Consider the following 24,264-nt stretch of genomic DNA (forward strand, 5'->3'; position numbering starts at 1 on the left):
AGTCACATGAATAGGGTGAAATGTTTACACGTCACCACTTGCAGTGCTGTCTTAAGTACTGAGGTACCTAGGGACAGATTCTTGGGGGGGGGGGGGAAAAGACAAAGAAATAAGAAAGTCTAGCAATAAATCCATAAATAAGAGTTCAGAATGCCGGATCCTTCCAACCTAGACTGTGCTGGGCTTCACCTGGAACTGGGAGCTCAAGTCCATGTGGGAGTCAAGTCTATGCTGAGACCGGGAGCCCGAGTCCACCCAGGCATTGCCGATGCCACCCAAAAGCAGGAGGTTAAAAGAGGAAAAGTAAGGGAGAGAAAAAAGAAACAGATGGAGTGGACAAGCTCTGGCTCAGGAGTGCTACTCTACCACCATCTCGGAACTTTTCCTGTGAAATGGAGGAATGCTGAATGTATCAGACATCACAGAAGAACAGGCAATTGTGTTCTACTTTTCTCTTACGTCCCTGGTAAATGATCGGATAATATTTCAAGTTAAGATTTTAGAAGTAAAAATTACAGGAGGAAACATGCTATTTTATGCCATAGGACCCTGCACAGTCAGAATCACACATCTGAAGCCTCTTTTCTTAAACAGAGGGATGACATGTACAACTCAAGCAAGTGGAAGCTGTAATAGTAGGATAGCTTGTTAAAGAAAGTGACCATACTGCAGTAAGTTTTAGGATAGATATGGTAAAGCATAAGGACACTAACTGTACGGATCCAGCAACATACAGACAGTTTGTAGTTGAGGGGTTATTTTTGCAAGTGAAGCTGATTGGTGTATGGACTTTGATCAAAGGTCTTCTGCCTGTTAACAAGGTTGTCAGTTATCTGAACTGCTTGGGTCATGAGCAAGACTGAAAAAAAAACTAGGCCAGACCAAAAGAAAAACCATCAAATCTGCAACAGCTAAAACCTCTCTCAGTTCTCTGCAGTAAGTTATTTTAATCCCAAGAAAATCAGCTCATCTTTCTTTCAACAGATGCTGCAAGTAGTCACTTTGAATTGGGGAAGTCATAGACCTTTCGTTAGTCTACCAGCTACCCTGGCTCTCTTGCAAACAACTGGAAGCATTCAGAAAAAGGAAAATTGAGGATCAGCAAGAACCAAGCAGATTCTGTGAATAAAGACTACAGAATTGCTTTCCCAGTATTCTCTTGGGCCATGGGTTTCATTTCCCTGTTTAAATTTATCTGTGAGTTCGTGAAAGGGGGAATTTGTGAAGGGTTTAGAGGTTTATTTTGTAGAGTTTAACTGATTATCTATAGCTAGAATCTAGTAACCTGTGATAAATACTGAATCTGGTTAAGGGCAGAAAATAGGCGAGTACTGGGGGAGGTTTCTCAGGGCTTGATGCTGCGTGAAGGTTTAGAGGGATGCTGGCGGAGTTGTAGAAAATTGTGAAGTGCATAACTAGGGGAAGACACTTTTCTCTTAAGTAGATTGGACAACAAACTGGCCAAAGGTTTAAGAGTCAGAAGGCTAAGAGAGGAACGGAGCAGAAATAACTTTTCCCAAAGGGTGGTGGTTGTCTGCAAATGGCAATGGTTTAGTTATATCTCTGTTGATGGAGGTAATGGGTTGAAGATCCTTACATGCTATGAATGTCTAGGAGTGAGACACTTGCGTTTCATATATGGTGGCCAGGCTTTGGGGCGACAGGAGGTTAGTAACTTAGATCAGAATTAGATCCCAGTCTGTGCCGTGCTCTTTCAGCCACAGTATAATGCAGCTGGTCCAGTTCCGGTTTTGATCTATGGTAAACTCCCTACCCCGAATGTTGACAGTGGGGAAGATACAAACCAATACATCACCAATGCATATGAAGTGGATCTGGGTGGATTCTCTTTTGTTTAAGGTATTAATTGCCGGGCACTATCATACAAACAAGATTAGGCCATTCGAGCCTGCTCTGCCATTCAATAAGATCATAGCTGATTTGACTTGCCTGGCATCTTTCTGATGGGCTGGGCTGGTGTCCTCCTTAAGCCAACATCTTCCTGGTGGTAAAAGAGGGCAGTTCCTGGTGGCAAGGCGAATGTACTCATGGCAGTTGGGGGCTGCATCATCCTTATCGTAGCCAGGGCATTATTCTTTGTGACTGGTGAGGTGCTGCAGAGGCGTCTTCCTTGCAACTGGTCAGGGATTTCCTCATAGTCTCTGCTGGTTTGACATGCTTACTGTCCTTGATGCTACCCTGGCTCAGTGGACAGAGCAGGGATGATGACATTAACACTGTCAATACATGTTCCCTTTGGTTTTCTTTTGGTATGCTGCCTCTTCCTACTGAATGTTTCCTCAGCACATGATCCCTTTGGTCGTCTTTGCTGCTTAATTGATGGTAAGCGAAAATCATGAAGCCTCAGCAGTGTCTGAACAGTTGTCTCATGGGTGGGACTCCATGTGGAGGTGTACGTTTGTGTGGCAATGCTTCTTTTGCTGATGCCTGAGGTAACTGTCCCTCCCTGAGGGACAGCTGGGGATAGATGCAGACGGGCATACGAGTGCTCCACAATTTCTCGAGGTGCATCTTGCCGATTGAGTGGCACATCATTGGGCCCATAATTCTCATCAATATCTATATCCTCTTCCATCCCTTGCTGCCAACGTTGAATTTGCCGATCCAGCCAGTCCAGTTGTCTACGGAAACGCTTTGTGCCACTCCGCAACATGGCATGCGACAGCTGTTTCCATCTGGTGATCAGTAAACTGTGTTTCTCGTCAGTGGTGAGAGAGAAGAGCTGCTGCTCTACAACTGATAGACCACCTGCTATGGGTTGCTGTGTTCTGCACTGGCGATAGTCAGGAGCCAATCGTTCCAAAGACAGGCCAAGATGCCGTAAAAGTTCTGGATCCAAGATGTGGCCAGAGTGTACGAGATGGTAGGCAGTGACACACAACCGGCTCTTGTTTGGGTCAAAATGAATTGTGATGCAGGCCTCACAACCCATTGCAAGATACCTGGAGACCAGAGAAACCTGAGAAGATTAAACGACATTAAATGCCCAAATTAACAGGCATTAATCCCTATCAACTCCACTCTCAGCATGTATTTGCTGCCCGTACCAACAACTAAAAAGGGTCTGCTCCCCTCACCAAGTCACTATACTTCAAGGCTCCTGCTTTCATGACCAATGAATCTCACCCATCAAGTTTCTCGTTCCACCCATCTGTGCTGAGTCAATAAACTATTGGAATGTGTAGCTGAGGATGGCCCTTCACTGATTATCTTCCTCTTCCCATCCCAGATTCTGTACATCAGCAGCAGCCAGTCTCTGTTTCTCACATGTACAAAACAGCAAATCAACAGTAACTGTGTTCATAAAAATTGCCAGAAATAGGGAAAACATGAAAACCTTGCATTTTGCATTGTTTGGGAATGGTAGAGAACACCTATTAATGTTCGTGGAAAAGAGTGAATGATAGAGACCAGTAATCTCTGCTACATTCCCATAGCAATACCCTGACCAACGACATTCCACCCACTTCAGCCTCATCTCCTTTCAGTAACATCTCAGGCACTTTCCCAAATAATTACATTTCACCATTGGCAGAAGAAGCTAAGCGAAACTGCAGGTGTTACAGTGAGCAGGACAGGAGTGACAAAGCGAGTGGGAATGGGAAGCAAGCAGCAAGCAGGGCAGGACCGGACTTGGCCAGGGAATCTCAAAAGCCAAACCCCGTAACTGCAGACAAATTTCCCAAACTGTTCCACTGCTCAATCAAAAATCAGCACATGATCCACCTAGGAATAGAATAGCAATGACCTGAAACTAGGTTAAACAGCCACTCACATGCTGAATTTGCACTTGTCCAAGTCAAGATGTTGAGGACTGCGAATTCAGCAAGGATGGTACTTCAGGTGCTATGTCCACCTGTCCAGAAAGGAAGCAGTGTCAGCTCTCCTGCCAGACCCACCAGTGATCTTGGTCAGACAGCTGTGACTTTCACCAGGGGGTCTGAATGCAGAACAAGATCTATGTTGAAAATCTCACTTTCATTCAAAGTATGGCAAAATAAGCAATTACCTCTGTTTGGGTCTCACCCCAGTAGATCGGATGCGTGGCTGTCCATAGTGAACACACTGCAGATTCACTGAGGTGTATTTGAAATGACTGGGAATTGGCACTGTACGTGTCTCGTTTGCCTTCTTGACCGTATGGGTCCTAGACTTTTTGAAGATGCTCCCTGTAGCCTGTAAGCGCAAGAATAAATAATCGTGAAACCAAATTCTTGAGACTGTAAAACAAAAAAAAATACTTCACATGTAAAGAACATGCCATTTCTCTCACTATGTCCCTTTACCCTTGCCCGTCCTCATCACTATTCATCATGCTGCGCTCCCCACCACCATTGTCCTTTTCCCATATCTCTTAGCATCTTATACGTCTCACTGCCCTTTGCCATTTCTGTCACTGGCACTCCCTCCAAGCCTGCACTTCCCTTTGATTCCACTGTGATGCCTTCTCCTCCCCTAAGCCCCAACTCACCCAACCCCCGACTCTTCTCTCCTAACTCCTCTCCCCTTGGATCCTACCCCACATACGTCTTTTCTCTTCCTCCTTCCCCTCTTCTCTCTCCCACCATTTCTCTCATCTCTTCTGCACCTGTCCCCACATACCATCCCTCATCGTCTCTCCCTCATTTTCTTTTCTTCTCTCCTTCCACTGTCGCTCTCCCACCCCATTATCCCTCACACCTCTCCTCGATGCCAGCCCCAGGTCTCTCTCTTACCTCAGTCCCTCTCCCACCTTAACTCCCTCTAACCTCCCCTTTCCCTTTCTCCCCCACTCCTATCTGTCCCTCTCCCCCATCCTACACCTCTCTCTCTCTCTCTCTCTCTCCCCCCCGCAACCCATCCCACCTAAACACCACCCCCTTCCCTCCCCTCCCCTACACCGTCTCGCCTCCCCTCCCCCACACCCTACACCCTCTCCCATTTCCACACCCCATCCACCCTACCCCCCCATCTCCCACCCCCCTCTTCCATCCCCCTACACCCTCTCCCATCCCCCTGTCCCCGTCCCCTCCCCTCTCACCCCCACCCCCCTCCCCTCTCTCCCCCGCCCCCACCCCACCCACCCCCGCCCCCTCTCCCTGGACCGCCCCCCACCCCACAGTCTCCCCCGCACCCCCGCCACCTCTCCCCGGACCGCCCCCCACCCCACCGTCTCCCCCGCACCCCCGCCACCCCCCCCTCCCTACCCACACACCCCGCCCCCCTCTCACCCGCCCCCCCTCCCCTGCCCACCCACCCCCACCAACCCCCTCTCCCCCGCCGCCCCCCCCCCACCCACACTCCCCCTCTCCCCCCCACCCCTGCCCCCTTTCCCCGCCCCCTCCCTCCCCCGCCCCACCCCCGCCCCCTCATCTCCCCCGATCCACTGCCCCCACCTCTCCCTCCCACCCACCCCGCCCCCTCCTCTCCCCCGACCCACCCCCGCCTCCTCTCCCTCCACCGCGCCCCACCCCCCGCCCCCTCTCTCCCCCACCCCTTCTCCCCTCCACTCCCCACCCTCCCACGCCCCATCTCCCCACTCCCTCGCCCGCCCCACGCCCCCTCTCCCCACCCCCTCGCACTCCCCACGCCCCCTCTCCCCAACCCCTTGCCCGCCCCCCCTCTCCTCCGACGCGCCCCTCTCCCACCCACCCCCCTCTCCCCCGCCACGCGCCCCTCTCCCCCCCCACGCGCCCCTTTCCCCCCCACATGCGCCCCTTCCCCCCCACACGCGCCCCTTTCCCCCCCACGCGCCCCTCTCCCACCCACCTCCCTCTCCCCACCACGCGCACCCCGCCCCCCCTCCACACACCCCTCTCCCCCCTCCCCCACCCACCCCCTCGCCCGCCACACGCCCCCTCTCCCCACCCCACCTCTCCCCCGCACGCGCCCCTCTCCCCATCACGCGCCCCTTTCCCACCCAACCCCCTCTCCCACACCACACGCTCCTCTCCCCGACCACGTGCCCCTCTCCCTCCTCGCCCCCCCACGCGCCCCTCTCCCACCCACACGCCCCCCTCCCCCCCCCACGCGCCCCTCTCCCCCACGCCCCCGCCCCCATCTCCCCGCCATCCCCATATCTCCCCCCAATCCCCCATCCCCACCCCCCCATCTCCCCCCCATCCCCCATCCCCATCTCCCCCATCCCATCTCCCCCATTCCCCATCCCCCCCATCCCCCATCTCCCCACATCCCCCACCCCCATCTCCCCCCATCCCCCACCCCCATCTCCCCCCATCCCCAATCCCCATCCCAATCTCCCCCATCCCCATCTCCTCCCCATCCCCCATCTCCTCCCCATCCCCCATCCCCATCTCCTCCCCATGCCCCATCCCCATCTCCCCCCCATCCCCATCTCCCCCCCCATCCCCCATCATCCCCCAATCCCCCATCCTCCCCAACCCCCATCCCCATCTCCCCCCCATCCCCCATCCCCATCTCCCCCCCATCCCCCATCCCCATCTCCCCCCCATCCCCCATCCCCATCCCCATCTCCCCCCCATCCCCCATCCCCATCTCCCCCCCATCCCCATCCCCATCTCCCCCAATCCCCCATCCCAATCTCCCCCCAATCCCCCATCCCCATCTCCCCCAACCCAATCTCCCCCCAATCTCCCCATCTCCCCCAATCCCCCATCCCAATCTCCCCCCCATCCCCAGTCCCCATCTCCCCCCCATCCCCATCTCCCCCATCCCAATCTCCCCCCATCCCCCATCTCCCCCCCATCCCCCCGTCCCCATCTCCCCCCATCCCAATCTCCCCCCATCTCCATCTCCCCCCCATCCCCATCTCCCCCCCATCCCCATCTCTCCTCCCCATCCCCGTCCCCATCTCTCCCATCCCCCATGTCCATCTCCCCCCAAACCCCCATCCCCATCTCCCCCCCCATCCCATCTCCCCCCATCACCCCCCCTCCCCTCCCCCCATCACCCCCCCTCCCCCCCATCAGCCCCCCTCCCCCCTCCCCTCCCCGCCATCACCCCCCTCCCCTCCCCCCCATCACCCTCCCCTCCCCATCACCCCCCTCCCCTCCCCCCGATCACCCTCCCCTCCCCATCACCCCCCTCCCCGCCCCCATCACCCCCCCTCCCCCATCACCCCCCTATCTCCCCCCTTCCCCTCCCCCATCACCCCCCCTCCCATCTCCCCCCATCACCCCCCTCCCCACCATCACCACCCCTCCTCCCATCTCCCCCCCTCCCCTCCATCACCCTCCCCTCCCCTCCCCCCCATCACCCCCCCTCCCCCCCATCTCCCCCCATCACCCCCCTCCCCTCCCCCATCACCCCCCTCCCCTCCCCCCCATCACCCCCCCTCCCCGCCCCCATCACCCCCCTCCCCGCCCCCATCACCCCCCTCCCCTCCATCTCCCCCCCTCCCCTCCCCCATCACCCCCCTCCCCTCCATCTCCCCCCCTCCCCTCCCCCATCACCCCCCCTCCCCTCCCCCATCACCCCCCTCCCCTCCATCTCCCCCCCTCCCCTCCCCCATCACCCCCCCTCCCCTCCCCATCACCCCCCTCCCCTCCCCTTCCCCCCCATCACCCCCTCCCTCTCCCCCATCACCCCCCCTCCCCGCCATCACCCCCCTCCCCCCGCCCCGCCCCCATCACCTCCCCCTCCCTTCCCCCATCACCCCCCCTCCCCTCCCCCATCACCCCCCCTCCCCTCCCCCATCACCCCCCCCTCCCCCATCACTCCCCCCCCTCCCCCATCCACCCCATCATCCCCCCTCCCCTCCCCCATCTCCCCCCCATCATCCCCCCTCCCCTCCCCCCTCCCCTCCCCCATCATCCCCCCTCCCCTCCCCCATCTCCCCCCCATCACCCTCCCCCCTCCACCCCATCATCCCCCCTCCCCTCCCCCATCTCCCTCCCCCCTCCACCCCATCATCCCCCCTCCCCCCCCCGTTCCCCATCACCCCCCTTCCCCTCATCTCCCCCCCTCCCCTCCCCCATCACCCCCCTTCCCCCCCCTCGCCCATCACCACCTTCCTCCCCCCCTCCCCCATCACCCCCTTCCTCCCCCCCTCCCCCATCACCCCCTTCCTCCCCCATCACCCCCCTCCCCCATCACCCCCCTTCCCCCCCTCCCCCATCACCCCCCTTCCCCCCCTCCCCCATCACCCCCGTTCCCCCGCCTACCCCATCACCCCCCTTCCCCATCACCCCCCTTCCCCATCACCCCCCTTCCCCCCTCCACCCATCACTCCCCTTCCCCATCACCCCCCTTCCCCCCCACCCCCATCACCCCCCTCCCCCATCACCCCCCTTCCCCCCCTCCCCCATCACCCCCCTTCCCCCCCCTCCACCCCATCACTCCCCTTCCCCATCACCCCCCTTCCCCCCCTCCCCCATCACCCCCCTTCCCCCATCACCCCCCTTCCCCCCCCTCCCCCATCACCCCCCTTCCCCCGCCTCCCCCATCACCCCCCTTCCCCCCCCTCCCCCATCACCCCCCTTCCCCCCCCTCCCCCATCACCCCCCTTCCCCCCCTCCCCCCCTCCACCATCACCCCCCTTCCCCTCATCTCCCCACCCCCCCTTCCCCCCATCTCCTCCCTCCCCTCCCCAATCTCCCCCCCTCCCCCCATCTCCTCCCTCCCCTCCCCAATCTCCCCCCTCCCCCCATCTCCTCCCTCCCCTCCCCAATCTCCCCCCTCCCCCCCCCAATCTCCTCCCTCCCCCCTCCCCCTCCCATCTCCCCCCCTCCTCCCCATCTCCCCCCTCCCCCCATCTCCTCCCCTCCTCCCCCATCTCCCCCCTCCCCCATCTCCTCCCTCCCCTCCCCCATCTCCTCCCTCCCCTCCCCCACTCCTCCCTCCCCTCCCCCATCTCCCCCCCATCTCCTCCCTCCCCCCCCATCTCCCCCCCCTCCACCATCACCCCCTTCCCCTCCCCTCCCCTCCCCCTCCTCCCCCCCTTCCCCTCATCTCCCCCCTCCCCTCCCCAATCTCCCCCCATCTCCTCCCTCCCCTCCCCCATCTCCTCCCCTCCCCTCCCCCATCTCCTCCCCTCCCCCCCCATATCCTCCCTCCCCCCATCTCCTCCCTCCCCTCCCCCCTCCCCCCATCTCCCCCCCTCCCATCTCCTCCCCTCCCCCCCCATATCCTCCCTCCCCCCATCTCCTCCCTCCCCTCCCCCCTCCCCCCATCTCCCCCCTCCCCTCCTCCCTCCCCCATCTCCCCCCTCCCCTCCCTCCCCTCCCTCCCCCCTCCCCTCCCCCCATCTCCCCCTCCCCTCCCCCATCTCCCCCCTCCCGCCCATCTCCTCCCTCCCCTCCCCCCCCATCTCCTCCCTCCCCTCCCCCCCCATCTCCTCCCTCCCCTCCCCCCCCATCTCCTCCCTCCCCACCCCTCCCCCCCCATCTCCTCCCTCCCCTCCCCTCCCCCCCATCTCCTCCCTCCCCTCCCCCCGCATCTCCTCCCTCCCCTCCCCCCCATCTCCTCCCTCCCCACCCCTCCCCCCCATCTCCTCCCTCCCCTCCCCCCCATCTCCTCCCTCCCCTCCATCTCCTCCCTCCCCTCCCCCCCATCTCCTCCCTCCCCTCCCCCCCCATCTCCTCCCTCCCCTCCCCTCCATCTCCTCCCTCCCCTCCCCTCCATCTCCTCCCTCCCCTCCCCCCCCGCCCCATCTCCTCCCTCCCCTCCCCTCCCCCCCCATCTCCTCCCTCCCCTCCCCCCCCATCTCCTCCCTCCCCTCCCCTCCCGCCCCATCTCCTCCCTCCCTCCCCCCCATCTCCTCCCTCCCCTCCCCTCCCCTCCCCCCCCATCACCTCCCTCCCCTCCCCTCCCCCCCCCATCTCCTCCCTCCCCTCCCCCCCATCTCCTCCCTCCCTCCCCATCTCCTCCCTCCCTCCCTCCCTCCCCCATCTCCTCTCTCCCCTCCCCCCCATCTCCTCCCTCCCCTCCCCCCATCTCCTCCCTCCCCTCCATCTCCTCCCTCCCCTCCCCCCCATCTCCTCCCTCCCCTCCCCCCCCATCTCCTCCCTCCCCTCCCCTCCATCTCCTCCCTCCCCTCCCCTCCATCTCCTCCCTCCCCTCCCCTCTCCCCCCATCTCCTCCCTCCCCTCCCCCCCCATCTCCTCCCTCCCCTCCATCTCCTCCCTCCCCTCCCCTCCCCCCCCATCTCCTCCCTCCCCTCCCCTCCCGCCCCATCTCCTCCCTCCCTCCCCCCCATCTCCTCCCTCCCCTCCCCTCCCCCCCCATCACCTCCCTCCCCTCCCCCCCCATCTCCTCCCTCCCTCCCCATCTCCTCCCTCCCTCCCTCCCTCCCCCCCCATCTCCTCTCTCCCCTCCCCCCCATCTCCTCCCTCCCCTCCCCTCCCCCCCATCTCCTCCCTCCCCTCCCCCCCATCTCCTCCCTCCCCTCCCCCCCCATCTCCTCCTTCCCCCCCCATCTCCTCCCTCCCCTCCCCTCCCCCCCCATCTCCTCCCTCCCTCCCCCCCATCTCCTCCCTCCCCTCCCGCCCCATCTCCTCCCTCCCTCCCCCCCCATCTCCTCCCCCCACATCTCCTCCCTCCCCTCCCCTCCCCCCCCATCTCCTCCCTCCCTCCCCCCCATCTCCTCCCTCCCTCCCTCCCCCCCCTCTCCTCCCCCCCTCCCCCCCCATCTCCTCCCCCCCTCCCCCCCCATCTCCTCCCCCCCTCCCCCCCCTCTCCTCCCCCCACATCTCCTCCCTCCCCTCCCCCCCATCTCCTCCCTCCCCTCCATCTCCTCCCCTCCCCCCCCATCTCCTCCCCCTCCCCTCCCCCCTCCCTCCCTCTCCCCCCCCCTCCCCTCCCCTCCCCTCCCTCCCCTCCCCTCCCCCCCTCTCCCCCCCCTCCCCCCCCTCCCCTCCCTCCCCTCCCCCCCCCTCCCCTCCCCCCCCCCTCCCCCTCCCTCTCCCCCTCCCCCTCCCCCCCCTCCCCCCCTCCCCCTCCCCCCCCTCCCCCTCCCCTCCCCCCCCTCCCCCCCATCTCCTCCCTCCCCTCCCCCCCCCATCTCCTCCCTCCCCTCCCCCCCCCTCCCCCCCATCTCCTCCCTCCCCTCCCCCCCCCTCCCCCCCATCTCCTCCCTCCCCTCCCCCCCCCTCCCCCCCATCTCCTCCCTCCCCTCCCCCCCCCTCCCCCCCATCTCCTCCCTCCCCTCCCCCCCCCTCCCCCCCATCTCCTCCCTCCCCTCCCCCCCCTCCCCCATCTCCTCCCTCCCCTCCCCCCCATCTCCTCCCTCCCCTCCCCTCCCCCCCCCATCTCCTCCCTCCCCTCCCCCCCATCTCCTCCCTCCCCCCCATCTCCTCCCTCCCTCCCCCCCCCATCTCCTCCCTCCCCCCCATCTCCTCCCTCCCCATCGCCCCCCCCATCACCCCCCCCCTCCCCCCCATCACCCCCCTCCCCATCATCCCCTCCTCTCCCCCATCATCCCCTCCTCTCCCCCTCCCCCCCAATCTCCCCCATCCCGCCCCCATCTCCCCCGTCACCCTCATCCCCCCCATCCCACTCTGCCCCGCGCGTGGGGAACCTGCTGGAAAAGCTCCAATCTGCAGCTAAACTCGTCGAAGCTCTCGAACTCCAGTGTACTAAACATGTTTAAAAACTGTTGTGTGGTATCGAGAGAATTCATGTTTCAAACACAATTATAATTATTGTTGAGGTTATTTCGTAAGTCTAGAGGCGGATGGCGACAATTAGATTTAAATTCTTTACAATCTGAAGGAACGGGCTGACCGTACTTTTTAAATCACGGGGTGGAACTGCTCACTTCGTCAATGCGCATGTGCAGTTCCGTAAATCCATGACGCCATCGACACGACGCGATGACGTCAGGGGTTAGCGCGCAGACATTGTGCCGTTAATCCGACCCCGACCCCTAGTCAACCCCGCCCCAAACCCGGCCGCCCACTCAAAGCGCCCCGCCCCGCCTCACCCCCCCAGACCGCCCATGCTTTTGCCCCGCCCAGTGCACCCGGTCCAACCCAGTCCATGCCCTGCCCCCGCCCACTCCCCGGATGTTTAGGCCTGCCCGGCTATGACCGGGGCTCGCGGGATTTGAGGGCTGGCGGTGGTGGTCAGGGACCAGGAGGACGGGACAGGCCCATCGATGCGGAGTCCCCAGCGGCTCCCTGAGCCCCTGGGTGTCTGGGTTGAGCCGAGCGGCTCGCGGCCTGGCGGCCTTCTGCCCTGCCTGAGGAAGGCGGCCGTGGCGGCGGCGCATGTCAGCGCGATCGGACTGAGCATGTACTTGGGAATGCTGAGCCGGCTGGGGACCAGTGAGTACCACCCCACCGGGAAGGGGCGAGGCTGGGTAAATCCAAATCCCCTTCCTGGGGAGGGGCAATGGGGGTTGACAGTGGTACCAAGGGTCGGGAGGGGGATAACCATGGGGTGGATAGAGGGCGGGGGGAGCCTGTCATGTGAAATAAGGGCTGGGTATTGTTATTAGATGGGTTCGGTGGGACATGTAGGTAGGTAGTGAAAGGTTAAATAATATTGGTGGGGGGTGGCCTGTGGAGATGGGGCAGTCAAATAGTAGGTTTACACGATTGGGAAATGTGCTGGCGATTAAATCCCTTCTCACTGCTGTATCTAGTATCTTTAATCAATATTTGGTATTACTTTCTAATATTCTGGCTCTTTGTAAAAACAGTGTCTGTAGTGTTTAATTAAGGATCACAATTATTATTATAGCAGTGGAGACTATTCACCATGTATAAGCTTGCCAAGGAGTAAGTCACTTGGTGCCAGTCACCCCAGCTGCCTGTAACCATAGGTCTGATTGCCCCACATTTGTCTTGAAACATTTTTTTTAATAGCTACAGCCACCTTAACCTTAAAGTGGAGTTTGAGTTGCTGATCTGTTTGATTTCTCTTAATTACCCCTATCATATTCTGCTGTTTCTGTGACTTTTTCAAGGTAATGGGGAGGCGATGGCCTAGTGGTATTATCACTGGACTGTTACTCCAGAGACCCAGATAATATTCTGGGAACCCGGGTTCAAATCCTGCCAAGGTAGATGTTGGAATTTGCTTCAATAAATGTCTGGAATTAAGACTCTAATAATGACTGTGAATTTATTGTTAATTGTTAGAAAAACCCATCTGGGCCATCAATGTCCTTTATGGAAGGAAATTGTTGTTTTTACCTGGTCTGGCCTACACGTGTCTCCAGACCTACAGCAATGTTGACTCTTAACTGCCCTATGGGCAATTAGGTGTGGACAATAAATGCTAGCTCTCCAGTGACTCCCTCATCCTGTGAATGAATAAAAAGAAAAGTTTTTCCCTGCCACTCAAACCTGCCTCATTGCCTTATTCTCTGCAAAAATGCAGAGTGCCACTACGGTTTAGGTTAAAAAGTGTGCCCTATTCTCAAAATTGGTTCAGTACCCAACTTTTATATTGCTCTACTAACACTGGGCAAGTCAGAACACGTGATCTGCAATTATCAGCAGCTGGAATGTTTTAATTTATGGAATTGACACAGAAAGAGGTCATTTGATCAGTGCTGGCTTCTGCAAAACAACCCAGTGATCCCCATTCCTTCATTCTATTAGCCCAGTAGGTTTAATTAGTATCATAGAATCCCCACATTGTGGAAACAGGCCATTCTGCACAACAAGTCCACACCAACCCTCCAAAGACCATCCCACTACCCTATCCTATAGCTCTGCATTTCTCATGGCTAGCCCATCTAACCTGCACATCCCTGAACACTACGGGCAATTTAGCATGGCCAATCCATCCTAACCTGCACTTCTTTGGACTGTTGGACGAAGTTGGAGCACCGTGAAAAATCCATGCAGACACGGGGAAAACGTGCAAACTCCACACAAACACTTGCCAGTGGTCGGAATTGAATCCCGGTTGATGATGCTCTGAGGCAGCAGTGCTAACCCACTGAGCCACCGTGCGAGTTACAATTCAAGTTACTTTTTGTTTTGTTTAGTACATTCATGGAATGTGTGCTTCACTGGTTGGGCCAGCACTTGCTCCCCATCCCTAGTTGACCTTAAGGTGGTACTGAGCTGCTGCAATACATTGTGTAGGAATGTGTACAATGCTGTTCGGGAATGGAGTTCCAGGATTTTGCTCCATATCTGAGATGTTGCAAATAGTGTTAAACATCATGTAATCATCAGTAAACATCCACATTTCTGACCATTGATGTAAGAAATGACATGTCTTTGAAGAACTCCTGCAGGCATGTTCTTGAGCTGAAATGGCTGTTCTTTAACCCTCATCCTTTAATAGTCACAACCACCTTCTTTTGTGCTAGATGTAACTCCAACAGCAGAGTCTGAGTTTCCTCCTATATCCCTTTGTCATTTTGGCTAGAGGAACAAGACCTCATTTCCCACTGGGTATTTTAAAATCTCTGGGACACCCACCCCACACGCACACGAATACCATTTGCAGGTTTCTCTCCAAGCTTGGGTCCATGCTGACTCAGAACTATATCGCTGTTCTTTCACCATTTGGGACAATGTCCTGGAGCTCCCTTCCTAATTGATCTGTGGCTGTACTTGCACCACACAAATTGCAGCACTCAAGAAGGCAGCACACCATAACCACCTCCCAGGCAATTACAAGTCAGTAATATATGTATCAGTGCCTACTTATGTCCATATTCTTGCATGAATTAAAACAAAAATCTCAGAAATCTGAAACCCTCCTGCTTCGAATTGGTATATGCAAAAGGCATGAATAGAGAAGAAGGGATGTGGTAGAGGGAGTGAAGATTTAGAAGGAAAGGACTGAGCATAAAGCTTCGCATTTCCCTACTAGCTGCAGTGTGGGTTACATACAAATTAAAATGTTCTTCCAATGTAATACTTCACAAACTGACAGCATGTTCTCACTTCTCAGTGTCGTGTTTCCAAATCCCATGAGTCATTTTTGTGGCACTCCCAGATAATGGAGTCTTGTATGTGCATTCTTCTGTCTGCAAAAGCTAGACTTTTGCTACACAGGCGTGAGGTAGATAACGAGAACACGTTTGCTGTCAGCTGATTCAGTCTCAGCTTCTAGCTTCCTTTCTGGTGCTGGTCACTGTGCCTAGAGCAGTACAGTACTGACTACTGACTTGATTAAGTTGGTGGTGTTATGGTAATGTCGCTGGCCAATAATTGAGGCTCAAGTTAATGCACCGGCTCAAATTCCACCAAAGCGGCTAGAAGCTCTGGTGACTGTAAAACTACCATTTATTGTTGTAAAAACCCTTCTGGTTCATCTATTTCTCTTAGGAAAGGTAATCTGCTGCCCTTACCCAGTCTGACCCTATGTGTGTCCCAACTCCACAGCAATGTAGTTTGCTCTTAACTGCCCTCTGGAAATGGGCTGAGTGAGATCTTCAGCTCAAAGGCAATTAGGACTAGGCAACAAATTCTGAAAGAATAGAGAATCACAGAATAGCATCTGGTGCTGAAATGGTGCCTATTACGACATGTACTGTATTATTATTCTGGATTGTCTCAGCTGCACTTGTGAATGTTCACCATCTGAATATTTGTTCTTTTCCAGGTCGTTTCTCTTGGCACCCAGCTTGCATGACACTCGCTGTAAGTGTTACGCTTTGTGGTCTGCAGATAATTTGAAACACAAATATTCCAGTGCACTGAAAAAAGAGAATCTACTGATTAATTTATGAATTTATTTTGCATGCAGTCATCACTGTAAGCAGATCTTAAGTTTCTGTCTGTAGGGGCGTCATTGAGGTCTAGACACTGGTGTCCCAGAGTTTTTGGATCACTTGTGAAATTTCAATCCTGTCTCCAGTCTGAGTTGATAACTTCAAAGATCTTACTGTTTGGTTTAAATTTTGCTCTATCCCCCAGTGAGGTAATGACAGCACTTCCTTTCCAAACCAAATCAGGAATTCAATTCTAATTAGGCAGACCTTAAAATGAGTATAAACAGACCGCTGTTACATGTGTTTGAAGGTCAAGAGTGCAGACCTTTGGGGCTTGCTGCTTGTGAACCCCAAGAGATGTGGAATTACTCTTAAAACAAATACCGAATCCCGTACACTGCATGAGCAAAATGCAACATTATTGAAGCAATATGATATGAAGATAGGTGTCAGGCAGGTAGCACTGAGGAGGTGGGGAAGCTACAGAAAGATTTAGACGGTTTAGGAGAGTGGTCCAGGAAATGGCTGATGAAATTCAATGTGACTAAATGTGAGGTTTTGCACTTTAGAAAAAAGAATACAGGCATGGACTATTTCCTAAATGGTGAGAAAATTCGTAAAGCAGAAGTACAAAGGGATCGGGGCGTGTTGGTCCAGGAGTCTGTCAAAGTTAACTTGCAGGTAGAGTCCGTAATTAGGAAAGCGAATGTAATGTCGTTTATCTCAAGAGGGTTGGAATATAAAAGCAGCGATGTGCTTCTGCGGCTTTATAAAGCTCTAGTTAGGCCCCATTTAGAATACTGTATCCAATTTTGGGTCCCACATCTCAGGAAGTACATACTAGCCCTGGAGCGTGTCCAGCGGAGATTCACACGGATGATCCCTGGAATGGTAGGTTTAACGTATGATGAACGGCTAAGGATCCTGGGATTGTACTCATTAGAGTTTAGAAGGTTGAGGGGAGATCTAATAGAAACTTACAAGATAATGTATGTCTTAGAGGGGTGGAGGCTAAGAAGTTGTTGCCATTAGGCGGGGAGACTAGGACCCGTGGGCACAGCCTTAAATTAGAGAGGGTAAATTTAAAACTGAAATGAGACGACATTTCTTCAGCCAGAGTGTGGTGGGCTTGTGGAATTCATTGCCATGGAGTGCAGTGGAGGCCGAGATGTTAGATGCCTTAAAGGCAGAGATTGATAAATTCTTGATCTCACAAGGAATCAAGGGCTACGGGGAGAGTGCAGGGAAGTGGAGTTGAAATGCCCTTCAGCCGTGATTCAAATGGCGGAGTGGACTTGATGAGCTGAATGGCCTTACTTCCACTCCTATGTCTTATGGTCTTACGGTCCAATGGTCCAATATGTCTTCTAGTGAGCGAGGCCAAAAAGCAAGCTATCTAGTGAAAGAAAATTTTGCCACAGTGATTTTTAAAAATTCATCTGTCTGCATATGCTTTGTGCCAGCTGTTCTTGTTACAGTTTTAATGTCCACATTCATAATTGTGCATTCACATTCTCCTCAACTCTCAAGGTGCTGACGTTGCCACTGAGTGTAGTAGGATTTAACACTCTCACGGCAAGTGTGGGTATAAATTTATAATTGAAGCATCATACGTCAAAAATGTTTGATGTTAAACTATCCTGTTTGACCAAAATTTTTGTCACCTGGTCCTAATTTGTGCCTCTATGCTAAATAGTTTTGGTAATGTTCCTGTGAAGAGCTTTGGATCATTTTCACTGCATCAAAGAAATCATATAAATGATATAATTTATTTGTTGATTCTGCACATGCAACCCTATAAGAGATGCAAAACCTGAGAATGGGAAGCACGATGGTCATGCTAAATAACAGGTCAAGTGGATTAGCCGTGGGAAATGCAGGGCTACAGGGATAGCCAGGGCTGTGTGGGCCACTCTTCAGAGGGTTGGTGAGGACTCGATGGGCTGAGTAGCCTGCTTCCACACTGTAGAAATTCTATGAACAGCATTTGCTGGAAATTTGAAATAGAAACAGAAATTGCTGGAAAATCATAGCAAGTCTGGCAGCATCTGTGGAGAGAGATCGGAGCTAATGTTTCAGGTGGTGTCCCTTGTTCAGAACCACAAGAGATGGACTATTTAAAAATTTTTGCCAAAAGGGTATTGGGAACAATGTGATGCCACTGACAGCTGTGACAGCAGCAGTCGGTGTAAAAAGCCTTCTTTAATTCAGACCGTGGGAGAAAGCCAGGAATTGGTAAATTTGAATTGGAAAGAAATGGGTGGATTTGTGGCTCAATTTCTCTGTTCTTTACTGCAAGAGGATTGAATTACAAGGACAAAATGATCTTGTGACATTTGTAACAAAGTGTGAAGCTGGATGAACACAGCAGGCCAAGCAGCACATCAGGAGCACAAAAGCTGACGTTTCGGGCCTTTCTGATGAAGGGTCTAGGCCCGAAACGTCAGCTTTTGTGCTCCTAAGATGCTGCTTGGCCTGCTGTGTTCATCCAGCTTCACACTTTGTTATCTTGGATTCTCCAGCATCTGCAGTTCACATTATCTCTCGAGACAATTGTGTGGGGTTTTGGTGAAACTCAGCTAAGGGTACAACATGGAACTTTGATCTCCATATCAAAGGAAGAATACATTTGCATTGCAGGCAGCACAGCAAAGGTTTACTGCATTGTTGTCTGGATGATGAGCTTAGTAAATTATATCAGTGATAATGGGAACTGCAGATGCTTCATCATCTGCTCTGGTGAAGGGTCTAGGCCCGAAACGACAGCTTTTGTGCTCCTGAGATGCTGATCGGCCTGCTGTGTTCATCCAGCTCCACACTTTGTTAGCTTAGTAAATTAGTTCTCTACTCTTTGGTGCTTTAAAGAATGAAGTAATGTTACTGAAATTAGATGTTGACTAGACTCAACAAGGTTGAGTTGCAACTTGGGTTGTAGCTCCTTTCTGGGGAATTTGGAACACAGGGGCATCGTCTTAGGATAAGCCGTTTAGAACTGACATGAGAAATTTCTTCACTCAAATTAATCTTTGGAATTATCCCCACACATTATTCATAATCTGTTCATATTTAAGGCTGAAATGAATTGGTTTTTGGTGCCTTGGAGAATCAAGGGTTATGAGGAACAGGCAGGAGATCAGCTGTGATTGTATCAAATGGGATTGAACAGGCTTGAGGAACTGTACACCTTTATTCCTGATGTTCTTATCATTGCTCGGTCTAATTTGGTATGTGAAGTGCTTTTAACACATTTCCTTGATGCACATGAGCTACATTTATTGGATGCAAGTGCTGTATTTTAGCACAAATTTCAAAAGAACATTTTGGCCAAATGTTATCCTAGATTTAGTAGAGCTGATGTTCCCCCAAAGAAAAGCCATCTCTCACATCAGCCCCAAACCCCACCTCTTCCTCCGTTACATTGATGACTGTATCGGCACCACCTCTTGCTCCCCAGAGGAGCTCACAGCTCATCCACTTCACCAACACCTTCCACCCCAACCTTCAGTTCACCTGGGCCATCTCCAGCACATCCCTCACCTTCCTGGACCTCTCAGTCTCCATCTCAGGCAACCAGCTTGTAACTGATGTCCATTTCAAGCCCACCGACTCCCACAACTACCTAGAATACGCCACCTCCCACCCACCCTCCTGCAAAAATTCCATCCCCTATTCCCAATTCCTCCGCCTCCGCCGCATCTGCTCCCACGATGAGGCATTCCACTCCCGCACATCCCAGATGTCCAAGTTCTTCAAAGACTGCAACTTGCCCCCCACAGTGGTCGAGAACGCCCTTGACCACGTCTCCTGCATTTCCCGCAACACATCCCTCACACCCCGCCCCTGCCACAACCGCCCAAAGAGGATCCCCCTCGTTCTCACACACCACCCCACCAACCTCTGGATACAACGCATCATCCTCCGACACTTCCGCCATCTATAATCCGACACCACCACCCAAGACATTTTTCCATCCCCACCCTTGTCTGCCTTCCGGAGAGACCACTCTCTCCGTGACTCCCTTGTCCGCTGCACGCTGCCCTCCAACCTCACCACACTCGGCACCTTCCCCTGCAACCGCAGGAAATGCTACACTTGCCCTCACACCACCTCCCTCACCCCCATCCCAGGCCCCAAGATGATTTTCCATATTAAGCAGAGGTTCACCTGCACATCTGCCAATGTGGTATACTGCATCCATTGTACCTGGTGTGGCTCCCTCTACATTGGGGAAACCAAGTGGAGGCTTGGGGACCGCTTTGCAGAACACCTCCGCTCGGTTCGCAATAAACAACTGCACCTCCCGGTCGCAAACCATTTCCACTCCCCCTCCCATTCTTTAGATGACATGTCCATCATGGGCCTCCTGCAGTGCCACAATGATGCCACCCGAAGGTTGCAGGAACAGTAACTCATATTCCGCTTGGGAACCCTGCAGCCCAATGGTATCAATGTGGACTTCACCAGCTTCAAAATCTCCCCTTCCCCCACTGCATCCCAAAACCAGCCCAGTTCGTCCCCTTCCCCCACCGCACCACACAACCAGCCCAGCTCTTCCCCTCCACCCACTGCATCCCAAAACCAGTCCAATCTGTCTCTGCCTCCCTAACCTGTTCTTTCTTTCACCCATCCCTTCCTCCCACCCAAGCCGCACCTCCATCTCCTACCTACTATCCTCATCCCACCTCCTTGACCTGTCCGTCTTCCCTGGACTGACCTATCCCCTCCCTACCTCCCCACCTATACTCTCCTCTCCACCTACCATCTTTTATCTCCATCTTTGGTCCGCCTCCCCCTCTCTCCCTATTTATTCCAGAACCCTCACCCCATCCCCCTCTCTGATGAAGTGTCTAGGCCCGAAACGTCAGGTTTTGTGCTCCTGAGATGCTGCTCGGCCTGCTGTGTTCATGTAGCTCCACACTTTGTTATCTTGGATTCTCCAGCATCTGCAGTTCCCATTATCACTCTCACATCAGCCTTACTGGTTTTCCTTGGATGCTTTTTCAAGCTACAGCTACTTGTGTGAAAGATGTGCCCTGAAAGTACAAACTGATATGACTCACGCACTGTCTATACTGGAAATCTTGCTTTTGTTTCTTGGGGCAGTGACTCTATGCCATGTTTTCCAGCTACCACTAAATGTTTCTCTCTACAAATATGCATGGACTTCAGTAGAGCAGGCTATCTGGAGGTCAAGCAAGCAATTTTCTGCTTATTGAATTGCACAGTCTAAATGTATACTGGTTTGATAAAGCTGTAAATCATGGATTTGTGATATAGTGGAAGTTGGGTCTTTCACGTAATGCAGAGTTGTGTTTATGTTGTCAGTTGTTTCCCTGGGTCAGATTGATGGGATGTGTAGGCACAGAACATTCTTCGAAGAGCTGGCGTGCTTCCCTGCTTTCAAAGGGAAGCACGCACCGGTTGCAGTTTGTGAAAGGAGGTGTGAAATCATGTCTTTTGGAGGTGGCCACAATTGTGATAACCGTGGAAAGTTGTGGATTGTGAATCTCTTGAGCAGGTGCTGTGGCACCAGCCCTGGCAGTGCTCTATTGAACTAACAGTGAACGTAAATTCAGAACACAGGCCACTCTGTCACTTTGCAGCATCTATGACAGCTGTGGCACAGTGGGAAATCAGGTTTCTTCATGGCCTCTACAAGAGCAAGGAAAAACTAAGATCAGTAAGGGAAAGGAATCTTAATTACTAGGGTTTTAAAATTTATTTCGTAAGATTGGATGATGAAAAGCTCAGTTTGTGTTGCACGTTCAGGTCATTAGAGGCTGCAGTAGTAAGCAGTGTGCAAGTTTGCTTTGAAAACTAAGGTGTTAAAATCCTCTTCCTCACTCTGTAGTTGTTGGCACGTGGAAAGCATTTACTGTTTCTGCACATAAGAAATAACCAAGGATCTGAGAGATCCTGTTGGGTTATGGCAAAGTGCATGCAGACTGAAAGAGCACTAGGTCCAATTATCATTTAAGGCCAGTCTGATCCAGTTTTGGAACTATCAGTGATTTCTGTGAGAAATGTCCAATTTGTGGGTATCGGTTAAGGGTGGGATCAGTCCCACCAATGATTGCCTGGAGATGAGTTCATAGAATCCCCCCACTTGACCCATCGAGGGCATACTGATCCTCTGAAGAGCATCCCATTCAGGCCCACTCCCCACTGCAATCCTGTAACCCTGCATTTCCCACGGCTAGTCCATCTAACCTGCACATCCTTGGACCGTGGGAGGAAACCATAGCGCCTGGAGGAAACCCACACAGAATGTGCAAACTCCACACAGTCACCTGAGGGTGGAATCAAATCTGGGTCCCTGGTGCTGTCAGGCAGCAGTGCTGACCACTGAGCCATCATATTGCTTTACATTAGCTACTGACAGCATTATATGGGCTAGCACATGACAAATAGCCATTTATCCAAAACACCAGAGGCTGGAGGTGCTGTTTAGTACAATTGCACTATGTGGGTGTTTGCTGTTGTTTTTTAAATTGCTATGTTAATGACAGCTGCTTGAACTTATTGTACTTTAACATTGCAAAGCCCCATCCCAAAACACTTCTCAAAAATGTTATCGAACAGGATTCGACAGATTGAGTTTTAGGTTAGATAACCAGAAGCGAGGCCAATTTATATAGTTTTAAGAGTGAGGTTTAGGGTGTGAATATAGGATTTTAGAGATCTTTGCCATGTTTTCAACTGCCATCAGGAGTGGAGTGCTGAAGATCAGTGATGCTGAAAGGATAAGAATTACAGCAATGGAGCATCAGTCTAATGCTATAGCACCCTGACTTCAGGGTAGAGTTGAAGTTGATTTCATTGAGAATGTGCCTGTTTTGTTTTTCCAGGTATGTTTTTGTATGACTGAGGCCATTCTGACCTTCTCACTGGACAGTTCACCCTTCTTCTTTTGTTCGATTAAAGCCAAGGTACGAATTCATTGGATGATGCAAGTCTTTGCCACCATCTTTGGCTCAGTTGGTCTTATCTTCATTGTCTCCAGCAAGAATATCTCCGAATCCCTGCACCTGACCTCATGGCACAGCTTCCTTGGGCTAGCGACTGTGATTGCAGTCAGTGGCCAGCTGCTGTGTGGACTCTGCCTCCTGTTTCCACAGTTAATTAACACCTACTCCGTGGCCCGGCTGCGGCTTTATCACGCCACATGTGGCCTGGTGACGTATCTGATGGCCACAGCTACAGTGGTACTGGGTCTGTGCTCTGATTGGTTCAAATCCCAGGTTAATGGGGTTTTGTGGTACTTCTGTTTGATTGTACCAATAATTCCAGCTCTCGTCATCATGAATCAAATCAACAATGGCTACCTCTCCAAGAAGAAAATAGAGATTTAATGTGCCACTGTTAATAGTAATTGCCACATGCAGTGTGGACTACAGCTTTCAATTATACCAAATAAGAATGAACCCAAAATCTGATGTGAAGTTGGCAGGCTGGTCTGAGCAAATAACTTTCTCATTTGAACAAAACAAGCTCTAAAAACTTTTAGTACTCTATTTTCTATCAACTATTGATTCCACACCTGGCTTAGTTGCAACTGGGAATAAATGTTGCTTTTGGCTAATTGCTCTCTTCCTGCTTGCTGCTCACTGGCTCTGATAATTGCAAGTCAAATTGCTAATGGATGCAATTGATTTTAAGTCAAGGATCAGATGAATGTAAACAAGCACCTTTGTGTATTGCCAGTCATGCATTGCTGCTCTGAATTTGGAGGGTGACTGTGTGTTTGATGTTTCTTTCTACCTAGAACATAATATATCATGAGTTGCAAAACCTTGGGCAGATGGAGAGGGACACTGTGGCCGGCTGGGTCCCTCTTTGCTGCACTGCACTGGTTGTCAAAATATAACAAATATTATTTAAAATCATGAAGTGCAGCAACATATGTGGATTTATTTTTATGTATTTGTATAACTGTTAACAGTGAAAATGGAAATGCTATAACTATAGTTCTCATGATAAATAAGTAATGCTGCATCTAAAGTAATTAATTCTTTAAGTTGTTGCAATCTGTAGTTTCTGAATCTTTTCACCTCATCTAGAGCATTATTACAGATAAAATTAATCTTGTTCATCTTGTGAAATAATCAAATTGTTAAATTACACTCAGAACTTTGTTCAGGTCTCTCTGCCTCTTTACGTAATGAATAAGGTTTGTGATTTGTAACTGTGGGACAAACCAATAATGTTATACACATTTGTTGTGCTGCGTGGGACTTTATTCTTTTGTAGCTTGGTTTCTTTACAAACTTCAGGATTTTGAAAAAAACACAGGCTTTATTGCTGCAAGCAACCCAAATGAAACTTAGACACTAGAATTAATTGGATTGTCAGAAGGAGTTATTGGCCATGATCTAAAGTAAGTTCCAGCTGCAGCCCAGAAAGGGAGAGGGCGAGAGTAGTAAATTTGATCTCATTAAGAGATTTAGGGGGTTTTCATGTAGAAGAATGGATTCTTAGGAGTAAGTTACAGATTGTAATATAATTGGCGTTGTCCGTACTGCAACAAAAATCTGGAAGTGAGTTACAGGTTGGATTGTCGAAGTTGAATGTGCAGTTCGTACCACATTTAAATGAGTCAATAGCTGAGCAATAATCGTGCTGGCTGGAATTCATCAAGCCTGTAATTACAGAGCTTAACG

At 53.1% G+C, this 24,264-nt stretch overlaps 2 protein-coding genes across 4 annotated transcripts; one reads left to right on the top strand and one right to left on the bottom strand.

Moving 5' to 3' along the window:
• Nucleotides 1-1,955: 1,955 nt before the first annotated feature.
• Nucleotides 1,956-11,773, bottom strand: LOC125462913 (uncharacterized). 2 transcript variants are annotated; one of them, XM_059653218.1, is made up of 3 exons: nucleotides 11,709-11,773; nucleotides 4,031-4,197; nucleotides 1,956-2,963 (listed from the first exon to the last, which is right to left on the bottom strand). In XM_059653218.1, the coding sequence occupies exon 3, from the start codon at nucleotides 2,951-2,953 to the stop codon at nucleotides 2,195-2,197; it is 759 nt and encodes a 252-aa protein (XP_059509201.1). In that variant the 5' UTR covers nucleotides 2,954-2,963; nucleotides 4,031-4,197; nucleotides 11,709-11,773; the 3' UTR covers nucleotides 1,956-2,194. The 2 variants fall into 2 exon arrangements, with proteins under 2 accessions (XP_059509201.1, XP_059509200.1); XM_059653217.1 differs by having other exon boundaries at nucleotides 1,956-2,980.
• A 137-nt stretch (nucleotides 11,774-11,910) lies between these two features.
• Nucleotides 11,911-23,822, top strand: LOC125462856 (probable transmembrane reductase CYB561D1). 2 transcript variants are annotated; one of them, XM_059653301.1, is made up of 4 exons: nucleotides 12,132-12,245; nucleotides 12,890-12,985; nucleotides 15,496-15,533; nucleotides 22,453-23,822. In XM_059653301.1, exons 3-4 carry the CDS (start codon nucleotides 15,522-15,524, stop codon nucleotides 22,954-22,956), a joined length of 516 nt encoding a protein of 171 aa, XP_059509284.1. In that variant the 5' UTR covers nucleotides 12,132-12,245; nucleotides 12,890-12,985; nucleotides 15,496-15,521; the 3' UTR covers nucleotides 22,957-23,822. The 2 variants fall into 2 exon arrangements, with proteins under 2 accessions (XP_048409250.1, XP_059509284.1); XM_048553293.1 differs by lacking the exon at nucleotides 12,890-12,985 and having other exon boundaries at nucleotides 11,911-12,245.
• Nucleotides 23,823-24,264: the final 442 nt, after the last annotated feature.

The sequence above is a fragment of the Stegostoma tigrinum genome, chromosome 21, assembly GCF_030684315.1.
Source record: "Stegostoma tigrinum isolate sSteTig4 chromosome 21, sSteTig4.hap1, whole genome shotgun sequence".
NCBI classification, from domain to species: domain Eukaryota; kingdom Metazoa; phylum Chordata; class Chondrichthyes; order Orectolobiformes; family Stegostomatidae; genus Stegostoma; species Stegostoma tigrinum.

Bases quoted from the DNA above. Each gene is read 5' to 3' on its own strand.
- LOC125462856 (XM_048553293.1), top strand. From the start codon at position 12,077: ATGCGGAGTCCCCAGCGGCTCCCTGAGCCCCTGGGTGTCTGGGTTGAG. The intron at 12,246-15,495 runs GTGAGTACCACC...GTTCTTTTCCAG, and splicing joins GCTGAGCCGGCTGGGGACCA to GTCGTTTCTCTTGGCACCCA. The intron at 15,534-22,452 runs GTAAGTGTTACG...TTGTTTTTCCAG, and splicing joins CAGCTTGCATGACACTCGCT to GTATGTTTTTGTATGACTGA.
- LOC125462913 (XM_059653218.1), bottom strand. From the start codon at position 2,953: ATGGGTTGTGAGGCCTGCATCACAATTCATTTTGACCCAAACAAGAGC.